We start from the raw sequence: 13,016 nt of genomic DNA on the forward strand, positions 1-13,016 counted from the left end.
AAAACCAGACTATATATGACAAAACAGAGAATGCACTTTTTTGTTATGATGGAGAAAAAAAACAATACAAAAAACATAGCAAGAAAATTCCCCATATTGATCTGTGATGTGAAAATATCATTGTATAACCTGGAGCTGTACTCTATATCAGCACACAAATTTGACCATCTCCTCTGTTTTTTCCCCCTGAGAGTAACAATGTGACACCTACACTTAATTAGCTGATAATAGTTTCAAAGTGTAAATGGTATTCTTCAGGGGATTTTGCCAATAACAACAACAACAAAAAAAGCAGGTTGAAATGGATACAAGGAGTCAGCTCAATCTTGCACGCAGTCACTCACAGGCACACAGGGAACTTGAGCCTCAAAGATGTGGTGCATTAGTTCTGCTAAGCTAACCGTGAATGGTAATTGCAGGAAGGACAAACTGTAACCCTTGCCCTGTGGCCATGAACTCATTTAACAGCACAGAGGGATTCATAGACATGGAGAGCGTACAAAGAGGCTGGCCTGAAAAGGCCTGCAATCTGATTTTGGTTTAAATGGGGATAACAAGTTTTGCAAAGTCCCCCCTGGGATCTGCCCTCGCTGTATAAAGAAAGCTGTCACTCCAAAGTTGACCGCAAATCATCGATACAATGCAACAGGTTCTATGTGGACTATGTCGTATGATCGGCAAGCCTTGCCGTCATTTCCCACAGAGCCTGACAGGTGGCTCTCTGTAGGATGTGGATCAGTGAAGCACTTGTGGTTTCACCCCTGGAGGACATAACCAGTCATGGTTCAATACAACACCCTACACATGGGAACAGTGTCCTTCCTCAGTAGGCCACACCTTAAACACTTAATCAGAACAAAATAAATTAATCGATATACATATGTCTCACTTGTTCGGGGCTGAGGTGTTTCTTTTCTGGGAGAGCAAAAGTGGTAAACAAGACTTTCCTTTTCTGAGTATTTTCACCTTTAATCTCTGCAGCTCTGGTGCCCCCTGGCCATACATCTTCAAACATGACCCGATGCTCTGACTGCCCCCGCCTTCTTTAGACATACATTCATCAGTTTGAGAGGTGGCATGACAGCTGATTTGAATGCTGCGCCTTTTTCTTTTTTTTTTTACTAAAACATCAACTTCCAGAATTTACTTTTTGAAGTGAATGTGTCCTGGGATGTCAATTAACGATCTAAGCGTGTCCTAAAGTTGAATGTATAGAAAGAAAAAGATTCAGCCTCGCTACTGTTGCAACTCTCAAAAAAAACAATATATAAAAAGTATATTTTCTGGTTCTTTATGGTCACAACCTGTAATCTAAATTCAGCATACTAACGTACAATCTTTCATTCACTCTTGTGAATTCATTCAATCTGGTTTCATGTTCTTACAGGCCTGATTGTAAAAACCCCAATGCCACAGATTTCTTTACCCTATGATTAATCTGCAGCACAAAGCCTAGGAGCCAAAAAAAGAACCTTGAGCCCAAAATCTGTGACCCTCCTGTCACGCCTAGAGATTTTTGATTTACTATAGCCCAGCTCCCAGGTGAGGGTCCCCTTCCCCAGTCAGCCCCATGCTGCCTGTCGGCCCGGCCTGTAAAGAGATGGATTGCTGCGTGTGAAACCTAGCAGTGGGTTACATGGCCTTGAGCTTTACCATCTAATTAGGCTCTAATGTAACTTCAATGCTTTTGAGGAGATGTTGTCTTGCCCACCAAAGCTCTTTAAAAGCCTCCTCGGGGCAGGGGGAGCTGTGGCAGGCCACGTCCAAGTGAAAAGCTCAGGTTTCATTCTCCAGCAGGGATGTACTACTGGAACCAGGACCCCAGCTATATGCAGGACAAGACCAGGATCTTCATTTTGGCCCAGTTTGATGGTTGTGTACAAACTCTGTTCATGTCAAGTGCGACCACCTCGATGAAAGAATGTGATGCTGTTTAAATCATAATTCCGTTGTTGACTTAAATACAAAAAGTTACACTCTTATACCTGATTGTAAGTCCTGCTTTACAGGTTTCCCCCTCATGCTAAACTAACCAACTGCTTCCATATGCAGACAGATTACAGAGAATTCATTTTCTCATCTAACTCTTGGCAAGAAAGCAAATTAAAAAAAAGTAATGAACACTGAACTATACACTGAAGGGGTCTTCCTAAGTTAAATTTAAGAGCTAACTAGATAAGCAATAAGCAAAATAAACTGGAAGAGGATGCTTACTACTATAACACTGTTATCCCAAATTAGTTGACTTTACTTGGACATTTGCGTGGAAACCCATTGCCTTGTACCGTTTAAGTTTTTACACAAGGTGAAACGCAACAGGCGAAGTTGTATTACAACAGCGGTAAGTTTATGCAGTAGACAATCAAGTTTACATTAGTAGTCATTACTAAAAATCATTAGTAAACTTAAATCATTATTTTCTGAAGTCCTGTTGTCGGAAATAAGCATGTTAAGTTAATCATGCAAAGAAACAACAAATACAAAAGACTGTGCTACTTGCAACTACTAAAGAACTATTTTGATTATCTTTACATAATTGTTTTCCTTTGTATCAGTAGTGTTGTGAATTAGCTTACATACACCAGATGAGTGTGTAAGCTTATCTATGCTTTTTGTATCTGTCCCTACGTAAATAAACTAACAATAATAATAACAACTCCAATAGTAATGTAGTTAATATATTAGTTGGGATTACAGAGAAACAAAAGCCATGTATAACAATGACATCCTCTAATGTATTGTGTTGCATGCATAGACTGTTATTACAGAATAAGGTTGCATGGTGGGTGTCACTCAGTACACCATATTAAAATCTGATTTATGACCCACAAGCCATCAGTCATGATCTGTGCACTGCATACTTAAGCTGATTATTACAAACAACTAATGTGATTTAGTAATGAATATGGTTTTTAACAAAACATGAAAGAATAAGTAGTGACCACTAAAAAGTTTAATTTCAACTAAATCTGGGTTTACAGTGAAACTGCAACATTGCAATGCAAAATATGCCCTTATTAATGGCTTAATATTAGAAATTTTAAACCCTCCATGCATGTTCCTTTGATTGACATTCTTCATAAAACAGCCTTACTTAAAAAAAAAACACTTCCTTACTGAGACAAGATCAGTATCATAAAGAGCTGCTGAAGTGCTACCATCAATGGAAATTAGTTTTTCAACACCATATTCAGAGAAGCATGTCCCATCATGGTTGAAAAGCTGTGCAATCAAACAATTACTTTTTGATGTGAAAATGCAGTTAGTTATAAAATGAAATAATGCTGCTTATTGAAACATACTGAATAGCTTGATCTGTACTACTAAAGAATAAGAAAATGCATTATTGCATGGTGTCGCTGTATTGAAACAGAAGACAAACCATAATATTGAATGCTGTCAACGTTTCCTGATGCATCATGTGATTTCCCCATTTCTACACAGCTCATGAAGGATGTTATCATTAGCTGGATATAATATTAGAAACCGGTCCTCAGAGATAAGGTGTCTGGTTGAAGGTCATCGGTGCCCTCTTGAGTGAACATAAGAGCCTTTTGTGGTTGGGTTAAATGCATATGACAGGCTGTTGGAGCACAATCACCCTTTTTAATTGTCATGTAACGGTTTCATGTAGAGCCAAACTGTCTGCAACACTTCAGTGGTTGGAAACCAGAGCCTGGTCACACAACCACAGATGTGGTTAACTGGGCCTTTGCTGGAGGAAGAAAAAAAAAACCTGGAGAGAGATTTGTGAACACAGGCTTAGAGGAAGATGCAGATAGCTAATGCAACTGCAATGTATGTTATGTTTAAGGCTTTAATAAATCCTTTAAGGTTCACAATAAAAACAGACTTTTATTTGTGACTCTTTGCAAACGGTTTTAAGGTTGGAAAACATACATATTGCTTTAACGCAGTTGACAAATTGGCCGCTAAATTACTTTTTCTTACAAAACAGCTATACGATACAGACAAGAAAACCTCAACCATTTTAATGCACACTCAAAGAACTCAATTTTCCAATTTGGCGGAAGCCAAAGATGACAGTTAACAAGGTAATTCACTGTAGACCCAACAACAAACCCCCGGCCATTCTCCGCTTTATGGGCTGTAATTATGTCCCAAAATGAATGCCATTTCATATTAAGCTGCAGTCATAATCTAACGTCAAAGACGGAGTCATTATCAACAATCATGGGAATTAGTTACATAATTTACCAATCCGAACTAATCATTTCCAGGATACTGCAGAAGCAGATAGAGCCATTAGAAAAAATTGGAGCTCTTAAATAGAATAATTGACATCTAGATCTTCTCTGCTGCTTTGGCTGAAGGGCTGCAGAAATTACATTAGTTGCAATTGAAAATCTGAACTGAGGGAAAAAAAAAAAAAAAAAAAAAAAAAAGACATTGCTTAGACTTTTGCAGGACACTGCTCCGTGTTCACTGTTCACATTCACATAATGCTGAATACTGCATTAATGATGAAAACTTTTTGGTCCACTGAAAAATTTCTGCCATTACACTTGTATTTTCTATAATAATAAATTAGCTCAATGTTTGTGCATTAAACATTCTCTCTCTGTAAAGATTTCTCAATGAACGAGTTAAAAACAATTAAATCACAGTAAAGCCAACAAGATGGATAGCACTCCGGCCTGACCAACCTGAAATTACAACCTAGTGTACGCAACTGATAAAGCACCATTCAAAAAGAGAAATCTAGAATTGAACCCCCCCCCCTCAGTCTGACAGATGCAGACAGGTCATTGACTTTTGTTTAGTTTTTTCCTCCAATTTCCCCCCAATAATAAAGCAGGATCTGGTTTAGGCCGTAGACCTCTGATGTCTATCAACACAGGTTGCTGTCTGGGGGCAAGTGGAGCCCTAGGCAAGACGAGCAGATCATCGCTTTCCCTCGCCACATCAAGAGAACAGCCTCTTCTGCCCCGACACATTTCTAGCATTTCTCAGGATTTCGTTCGCAGGTTGTACATGTGACAAAACTGGAGATACAAATGGTTTTATTATTTCGTAAAAATGTCAAACTCCTATCAATTTTACAAGACTGATGCAAGGACAGCTTAAGTGAAGTGAGAAGTAACTAGTCAAGTCAACAAATTTAAAATCAACGATACATAGCTGATGACTCCAAAATGACCACGTAAAAAATATCTAAATAAGTGTATACAAAATACGTTTAAGTCAAGAAAACAAGTTGGTTATCATAACATACATGAAACAATGAAATATTTAACAAGAGGAGAAAGGTTTTAACATAAATTACTTACAAGAAATTGGAATGGAAAGAAATGAAAGCAAACAATATGGTAATGGTACACACTGGATGCCAGCAAATAACCCAAATGTGATAAAGGCTTCATACGCAGAGGGAACCATTCCGAGGCGGACTTAGGTTGACCTGTAAACCAAAAGACAGGAGAGAATGGATACAATCAACTCAGGAGCAATCACTGAACTAATGCATGGGAGACAAGTGATATCCCATTCGCTGAGTTCACTGTTAGGTTCAACACAGTCCGAGTAAAACAAAGATCTGCAAAAACAGATGTTTTTAGCAGTTTATTACACTTGGATCAGCAAAAACAAGAGGTTATTTAGTCCAAAGTCGCTATTGTGACATAAGTGGGAGCATTTTGTTCTGACATTACAACAAAGTTCATCCTAAACATTCTTGGAAACCCAGTCAACTGCCACAATTTGAGTGAAAACCATTTAACCAACATTGGGTTACTCTTTTGAGTCCATTTTATACCATATACTCCAAACAAACATTTAAAAAAAGGTATTATTATAGTTTCTGGTCAAACATGGATTTAGTTTCACAAAAGGTAGTATTTATTACAGGACTATTGTTGTGGATTGCATTACATTGTACAGCAGGTTTCCATTTGTCTGGTCATTTACCACAGCATAGATACACAAACTGGTTTTTCCAAGGTCTCATCGGTCTTTCATCTGTCGGATATTGAAAAGTGGACAGGCAGAGATACAGATCGGCGTGTGCTGCAGCTGGACGTGCTCCTTGTAAATGCAGCTGCATACATTCAGTCATACTGGGGACGCAAGAGGTGAGGAAGACTCACTTGGGTTTCGTCTCAGCATCCGTGACTTGGCGGATGAAGATGGCATCTTCTGGGTGGCTGATGTCCCCCCTCTCGTGCATGTAGGAGGAGGCGATGGCAAGCATGGTGCCATCGTTATTGAACGCCAGTGAGGCGATGCTGGTTGGGTACCTGTGGAACTGACACAGGCGCTTCTTGTTGAACGGGTCCCAGATGTTTACAAAGCCGTCTGAGCCACCTGGAAGAAGGAGAGGCTCAAGGTTAACCACAAAAGATTCAGGCCGTGTTCCTGCTGAGATATGGATCTATAATAACTGTGTGCTCCTCATGCAACCTTGGCAGCTCAATACTAAATGTCATTGGAGAATCCATGAGCTTTGCCCCATGACAAAAAAACCAAGGTTGTGTTTTGTCAAGTACTAACTAGCCAGTCGTACCTGTGGCAAAGGTGTTATGAATACTGTGAAACGAGATGGCATTGACGGGGTAAACAAACTCAATTCCCTCCTCCTTCAGCCTGTGGCATTTGAAGGCATACTTCTTCTTCTGAACCTCCTGGCTCGGGTCCAGGTACTCCACAGCTACACGTCCCTCGATTGAACTCAACACATAGCCCTGGAGCCAAGACAGAAAATATTCAGTTACTATCTCACTTCTTTTCATGAACACAATGTCTGTATCTTTCAGCAGAAATGTAGACACTTTAACGGATAAAAAGTTTATTCTAATTTAAAGTGTACCTGTTTGTTGGGGAAGGCTCTAATGCAGCGCGTCTGATACTTGAGACTGGACTCTCTTCTTTGCTGTACGTAGCCCATGTTCCTCAAATCCCACACCAGGACTCGTCTCCCAGCTGTGCCAACGATCAGCCTATCTCCAGCCACAGATAGGGTATACACCTTTCACATAGACAAGATGAGGAAAAAACTGAGACACAACCCTAGCAAAGGGCTTACTTGACACCTACACAAACACATGGAACAAGCCAAAATCTGTCAAAATGAACACCTTCACATATCACATGAAGTAATATGCAACTAGTTGGCAGTAAACTAAATTACAAGGTCTCTCTCTCTATCAATTACAGTACTTTCTCAGAAACAATGGATCTTCATGGCTACCTCTTTGTGCACCAGTCATAGCTGTTCTTGAAAACTCCTTGATTAAAGCAAAAAGTTGTTTTTTTTAGGTTTTCCTGCAGGAAAGTCTCTCAGGAAATATTGTACAGTTTTAATTAATTGTTTGGCTATACTGGGTCTCTTTTGCTCTACCTTTTCAGGCTGGGTAAATGTGCCAGCATTGCAGGGCGTCCTTGGGTCCCAGAGCCGAACAGATCTGTCCCAGCTACCCGTTACCATGACATTAACCTCTGGGCAGTACTCCACACAACGAATGGCGGCATCATGTGTTCCAACTATTGTATCTGTTTAAGGATAATTTGAAAGGGCAGCATAAAAAACACGTACAGGAAAAATGGCATAGTTATGAAGATCTGTGACAGGTTTAGGTGATACTACCTGAAACTTTTTATTAGTACTTAGTTAACAGGTTTGTGACATACCTTGGTCTGTGTTCAAATCGTGAGTTTTTAATTGTGCATCTAAACCTCCACTCCAAGAATGTGTTGGGTCCTGCAAGTAAAAGAGGAATGTTATGTGTGCAGCAGACTTCCGGGCTTTGACATGGCAGAAAGGAAAAATATAAAAATCTGTGACCTACGTAAAAAGCACAGTCCAAAACTGGAGCTGTGTGCTGGTATTTCATCCGCATGGTGTTGGCTGTGACATCAAAGAGACGAACAGTGCAGTCCCAGGAAGAAACCAGCAGGAACTGGGCTGTGCTGGGGCTGAACTTGACAGCAGAGATGCCATCCTCTGGTCCCTGGTTTAGCTTGTACTCGTTTGAGCCTGTCATCTGCAAAAAAGAAACATATAGGTCTGAAATTAGAGACAAAGTTCTGCTCCAAGGTGACTTTAATGAGTCTAATTTGTGCATAAATGACATGTTCAAATATAACTACACTTCAATACAAAACAATATGGACAAACTAGAGCTCTAAAAATGTCCAGAGTTTAAGCAACACCTCTCTGACATGGCTGAAACAGTTATTTAAATAATATGGTTCAGGAAAGCAACAATTGTTGCAGATAAATTACATTGAATTCCTACATATATTGTTATTGTGTTCATCCTCTCTATATTATTGTTATAATACCATCCAAAACCAGATGAGCTGAAACTAAACCACTGCTGCCACTGACAAAACAAATTCATGGCTATAAAGTTCAGGATTATTGACTGCTAAATGTTCAAGATTCACACTAAATTACTTTAACAGTCATAATGTTAGATAAAAACCATAACATAGGTTTGTGATTATAAAAGTTTGCATTGAGCTAACGCCAGGGGAAAATAAGTCGTTTTAAGTTTGGTAATAGCAAGTGACTCCCTCCACATCTCTGATGAAAAACTTGTTTTCTAAAACCTTGCCACATTAGATCACGTTCACTTCATCGAGTTATAAAACATGGGTGTCATGCAGTTTTTTCTGCCTGAAAACATCTCTCAAAACTAACGTACATTTTCCTAGGGAGTAACCCTCCACCAACCCTCACCAAGGCAAATTCCATGTAGTTCCACTCATATAGCTACAGGTCTATGGTTACATTACTGTGGCAATAAACTGCTTTCTGATTTTAACCCTTAAGCTTACGTTACTGGCATAACGTAACGTTACTGGTGGATCACTGGCTTTCCAGCTTGTTGTGAACGTTAGCTAAATTAGCTCACTGACAGTGACTGTGTGACGCTAACTAGCTAGCTAGTTAAACTAACGTTAGCCACCGTACTTAGCTTGCTAACATACAAGCTGAATAACATGGTTTTCTATTGCGAGGGCTGGTGGAATACCTTTAGCTACTTTGTGTGTTTTCGATCATTTGTTCTTTTTCAAACTGCCAACACGACTTGTTCCGTTAACGTTACATCCAGCAACTACACTGAGCCCACTTCTACTAGCTACCACCGGTGTTTGCTAACGCGAACGAACGTTAGCTTGTAACAGTAAATAACGTTACAAGCCCTGGTGTTAGCCGTTTCACTTTACTTACCGCTTCGGGTTGGTGTCCTTCAGGGCGCGACTGATTGTTTTATTTAACGAACCTAATTATTATGCCTTAGTTAAGAAAAAAAAATACAGAATATATAACGTGGAGATATGCTACAAAGCAATGTGGCTGCGTATCCAGCGCCGCCGAATCCGATGCCTCAGTGGATAGTGGATGCTGATTGGTTGAGACGAATGTTCAAATTCCCGCCTGCGATAAGATTGGTTGATTTAACCCATTTCCGTAGTCTCAACGCAGATCACGAGACACAGGACTCTCTCTCTCTCTCTCTCTCTCTCTCTCTCTCTCTCTCTCTCTCTCTCTCTCTCTCTCTCTCTCTCTCTCTCTCTCTCGATACAGTTCTCTTAATACATCCATGGATACAATGCAAATATAAAAACGCTATAATGCACCAATTTAAAAATAAATAAAAATCAGCCCACATTGAGATTATTGTTACCTACTACAAACTATAGGAAAACCTTACAATAGGAGTATAAAAGTGATTTGTCATCAAGTCGACTGGCTTCAGCAACGGTGCACAAGACTATGCTATTGTATGATATAGCCTGCTGTATCTGTAGCCTTAATATTATTTTTTGTGGTTTGAGAAGAACTTTAGGAACCAATAGGTCCAGTCTAGTACCCTAACAGTCTGGCTGCTTTTCTCAGACTCCAGCAAATGAAAAGAAAAATAAGCCTATTTAATAAATCAGCCTCCTAAACATAATATCAAATATTTAACATTTGGGAAAATGTAACAACTGACTACTAGACCATGATTGATTTTGCCGTGTAATTGTGACTATGTGCTAATCTATCGTTTTGCACAATAAGCTATTGATTATTTAAAGAAGAACTAACTAGAGATCAAAGTGTTTGTGTAGTCAAATAGGCCTAAACACTTTCAAAATTCCAGGATAATGGTTCCTTAAATTATGTTTAAAATTAGGCTACCATTGGGCAATATTTCTCAAATTATCAGATTAAAAATGACAGCCATCGTTAATTAACTGTTAAAATGATCCAATTTTAATATTTAATTTTGGAGAGCACGATCTCTGCAGACCCCCAATGTGCCTTAACCTCGTTTCCAAAATTTAAAAAGATCGCTCCATCCTCACAAATGTTTGAAACATAGGCTATATATGAAGACACATTTCTTTTTGGAACAAAATCTTTACTGAGTGTAAGACCATAATAATATACATAATTCCAATAACAACATCAGAGAAAAAACATACACAAAAACAGAGGCTATTTTTGGCTCTTGCATGGCTTTTAAATTACCGTCAAAACACCTGCAGTTTTTCGGGGATTGTTTTAAAGGATCACATGATTGTCCTCACTATTACAAAGAGAATTTTTTTTTTCTGAAAAAGTGAACTATAGGTGACAAAGGCTGGTAGCCTAATGTGAAGCCAACATTATTGCACAATATTGGAAAATATCAAAAATCAAATTCCACGTTTTGCTACAAACACTGACACAAATCTCTGTAAAATACATATGGACAGTCAACCCTGTTCAAAACAAGTTATTTTTTGAATACATTTAAATATATTCACCCACTTTTGAGCATATAACAATTTCACCAATAATAATAATAATTTGTCCCTCCTGTAACACCAATTGGAGCCGTAATAGTGACTTGCTCAAGGATGCTTCAGCAGGATAAAGGATGATTATATAATAATAATAATAATAATAATAATAATAATAATAATAATAATAATAATAATAATGTGTGTAACATTGTGTCCATTGAATCTACAAAATTTACAAAATGTTATTCTTGAAGGTCGCGCTGTACAGTATGTACAGTCAGTGTTAAACAGGCCTCAGCAGTGGGACCGGGTGGGAATAGTACATGTGGTGGGGAAAAGACAGGAGTGACTGGCTGCCCGGTGAGTTTGCAACAGGGCCCCCGGCCGTTTCTGGGGCTCCGTTCTCGTGGTAAAGTATGGGAACCCGCACAATCCTCTGCGCCGCCGCATGGCTCAGGTTGGCCGCCTCCAGCTCCGCGGCCAGCTGCCTTTTCCACTTATTCCTCCGGTTCTGAAACCAGATTTTGACCTGCGTCTCTGTCAGGTGCAGGGACGCGGCCAGGCCGGCCCTCTCCGAGCTGCTTAGGTAGCGCTTTATGTCGAAGGTGGACTCGAGCTGGAAGACCTGACTCCTGGAAAACACTGTGCGCGTCTTCTTCTTCCGACAGGGCTTCCTCTCGGAGTCCAGCTCGTCCGTTTTCCTCCTCCAGTCGTCCTCCTGGTCTTTTTCTTTCTTTGGCTCTTCCGAGTCGCTTTCCTCCAGCGCGACATCGTCATCGGCACTTTCCTCTCTGGCATCTTGGTCACTTTTTTGGAGATCCGGTGAGCGCCTGTCCGGTGCTGGTGAAGCTTCCCTCAGGTTGGCCTTCTCAGACCCTGGAGGAAAAATATATATACTGTATTCAAATTTGATCTAAGCCAACAAACGTGTGATCTAAACTGTCAATTATCTGTATTTTAATTGATTCAGACATTCAGTTATTGGTGAAATATGCGTTTTTCTTTATTGTTAAAATACTCATATTTAATAGAGGTTAGGGGCATAATTCCTCATAATTCGGGGTATAATTCAAATCCCCTATTACCCATCCCTTCAAGATATGACATGATAGGCCTTTTGCTGTAAAAGTAGCATAATCTAAATTCAGATTTTTTTTTTTTTTACCAGTAGAGTCAAAGTTAATAATGTTTACCTCCAGTCCTCAGATGAGTCCCGAGCGAGTATGGGTACCACCAGGTAGACGCTCTCTCCAAATATTGCGCTGATAGTCCAATTCTCTGTGTGGGCAACTCAAATCGAGGGAAAGACAAGTCACCAAACCGAGAGAAGAAGCTGGCTTCAAACACTGCTTTGGATGAGCCGAGGAAACTTTTGGGCTTTGTGGGTTTGTCTTCGATGTTTAGCAGGTTCTTTATAGAGAAGGGAGAGTCTTTTGCAGGTTGGCGAGTCTCTTGCGCATCAGAGTCTGCCATCACCGTTTAGCCTGATGTCCGATGTGGATCACCATCAAAACTTATCTAAGGGAAATACCTAAAAAAAGATAATCTTGTTTTATGTCTGTTAAAACTGCACGAGAGAGAGAGAAAGAACCAGCTCCTGATGATGATCAGACCGAAAGCTCAGATCACTGCGTCAAACTTGCGCTGGATTGTAATGATGAAATAAAAAAAATGCCATCCCACTTAAAACGCGCTCGGTCTCTGCTATTGGGCAGGTACAACAGCAAATGGGATTTGAGATGAAACCGCGAGGGGCTGTGACGAGAATAGACTCCAAAGAAAAAAGGCCGCGCAAGCGTTTTGGCTTCGGGCTCAACAGCACGCACCCACTTATCATCTAATTAGATTAAAGAGGAGAATGTCCCGGGGTTTTGGGTGCGTGCACGAGCCGCAATCACCTGTCACTAAATTGAATAAACGGTCCAGGGATTATCACACCTCAACGTGAAGTTGTGAGCAGCTTGGCCTTGGCACAAATATTGCGCAAATTACGCATATTTTCCGCAATAAGGTAATTAAGGCACCCAAAACATATACAACTAATACAAAATAGTAGATTTCGACCTTAAAGAATATTTATTCCTTACAGCACAAACAATAATGTTTTTTTGACTGCACGTGTTGATGCTGTTGTTAAACAGGTTGAAGTGACCTGCGGAGGATCAACCTCATTCATCGGTTAAGTCAAATATCCTCTATTCCACCTGTGTGCAAGAGGAACGCAATATGTACCTGCGTTTCTCCTGTACCAGAGCTCAGTGACTTAAATGTAATTT

The 13,016-nt window shown here is 39.9% G+C and overlaps 2 protein-coding genes across 2 annotated transcripts; both read right to left on the bottom strand.

The window, feature by feature from the left end:
• Positions 1-5,007: 5,007 nt before the first annotated feature.
• On the bottom strand, positions 5,008-9,405 carry bub3 (BUB3 mitotic checkpoint protein). Its single transcript, XM_028567635.1, has 8 exons — positions 9,197-9,405; positions 7,806-8,000; positions 7,648-7,717; positions 7,358-7,509; positions 6,827-6,985; positions 6,524-6,701; positions 6,108-6,324; positions 5,008-5,422 (listed from the first exon to the last, which is right to left on the bottom strand). Exons 2-8 carry the CDS (start codon positions 7,998-8,000, stop codon positions 5,413-5,415), a joined length of 981 nt encoding a protein of 326 aa, XP_028423436.1. The 5' UTR covers positions 9,197-9,405; the 3' UTR covers positions 5,008-5,412.
• Positions 9,406-11,015: 1,610 nt separating this feature from the next.
• On the bottom strand, positions 11,016-12,274 carry hmx3b (H6 family homeobox 3b). The gene is made up of 2 exons (XM_028568651.1): positions 11,934-12,274; positions 11,016-11,616 (listed from the first exon to the last, which is right to left on the bottom strand). Exons 1-2 carry the CDS (start codon positions 12,211-12,213, stop codon positions 11,024-11,026), a joined length of 873 nt encoding a protein of 290 aa, XP_028424452.1. The 5' UTR covers positions 12,214-12,274; the 3' UTR covers positions 11,016-11,023.
• Between the last annotated feature and the right edge of the window lie 742 nt (positions 12,275-13,016).

Source organism: Perca flavescens, chromosome 21 (assembly GCF_004354835.1).
Source record: "Perca flavescens isolate YP-PL-M2 chromosome 21, PFLA_1.0, whole genome shotgun sequence".
NCBI classification, from domain to species: domain Eukaryota; kingdom Metazoa; phylum Chordata; class Actinopteri; order Perciformes; family Percidae; genus Perca; species Perca flavescens.

Coding starts and splice junctions, on each gene's coding strand:
- bub3 (XM_028567635.1), bottom strand. CDS start 8,000: ATGACAGGCTCAAACGAGTACAAGCTAAACCAGGGACCAGAGGATGGC. Junction 7,718..7,805: donor TTTTGGACTGTGCTTTTTAC/GTAGGTCACAGA, acceptor TTTTACTTGCAG/GACCCAACACATTCTTGGAG. Junction 6,702..6,826: donor GAGCCTTCCCCAACAAACAG/GTACACTTTAAA, acceptor TCTTGGCTCCAG/GGCTATGTGTTGAGTTCAAT.
- hmx3b (XM_028568651.1), bottom strand. CDS start 12,213: ATGGCAGACTCTGATGCGCAAGAGACTCGCCAACCTGCAAAAGACTCT. Junction 11,617..11,933: donor GACTCATCTGAGGACTGGAG/GTAAACATTATT, acceptor TTTTTCCTCCAG/GGTCTGAGAAGGCCAACCTG.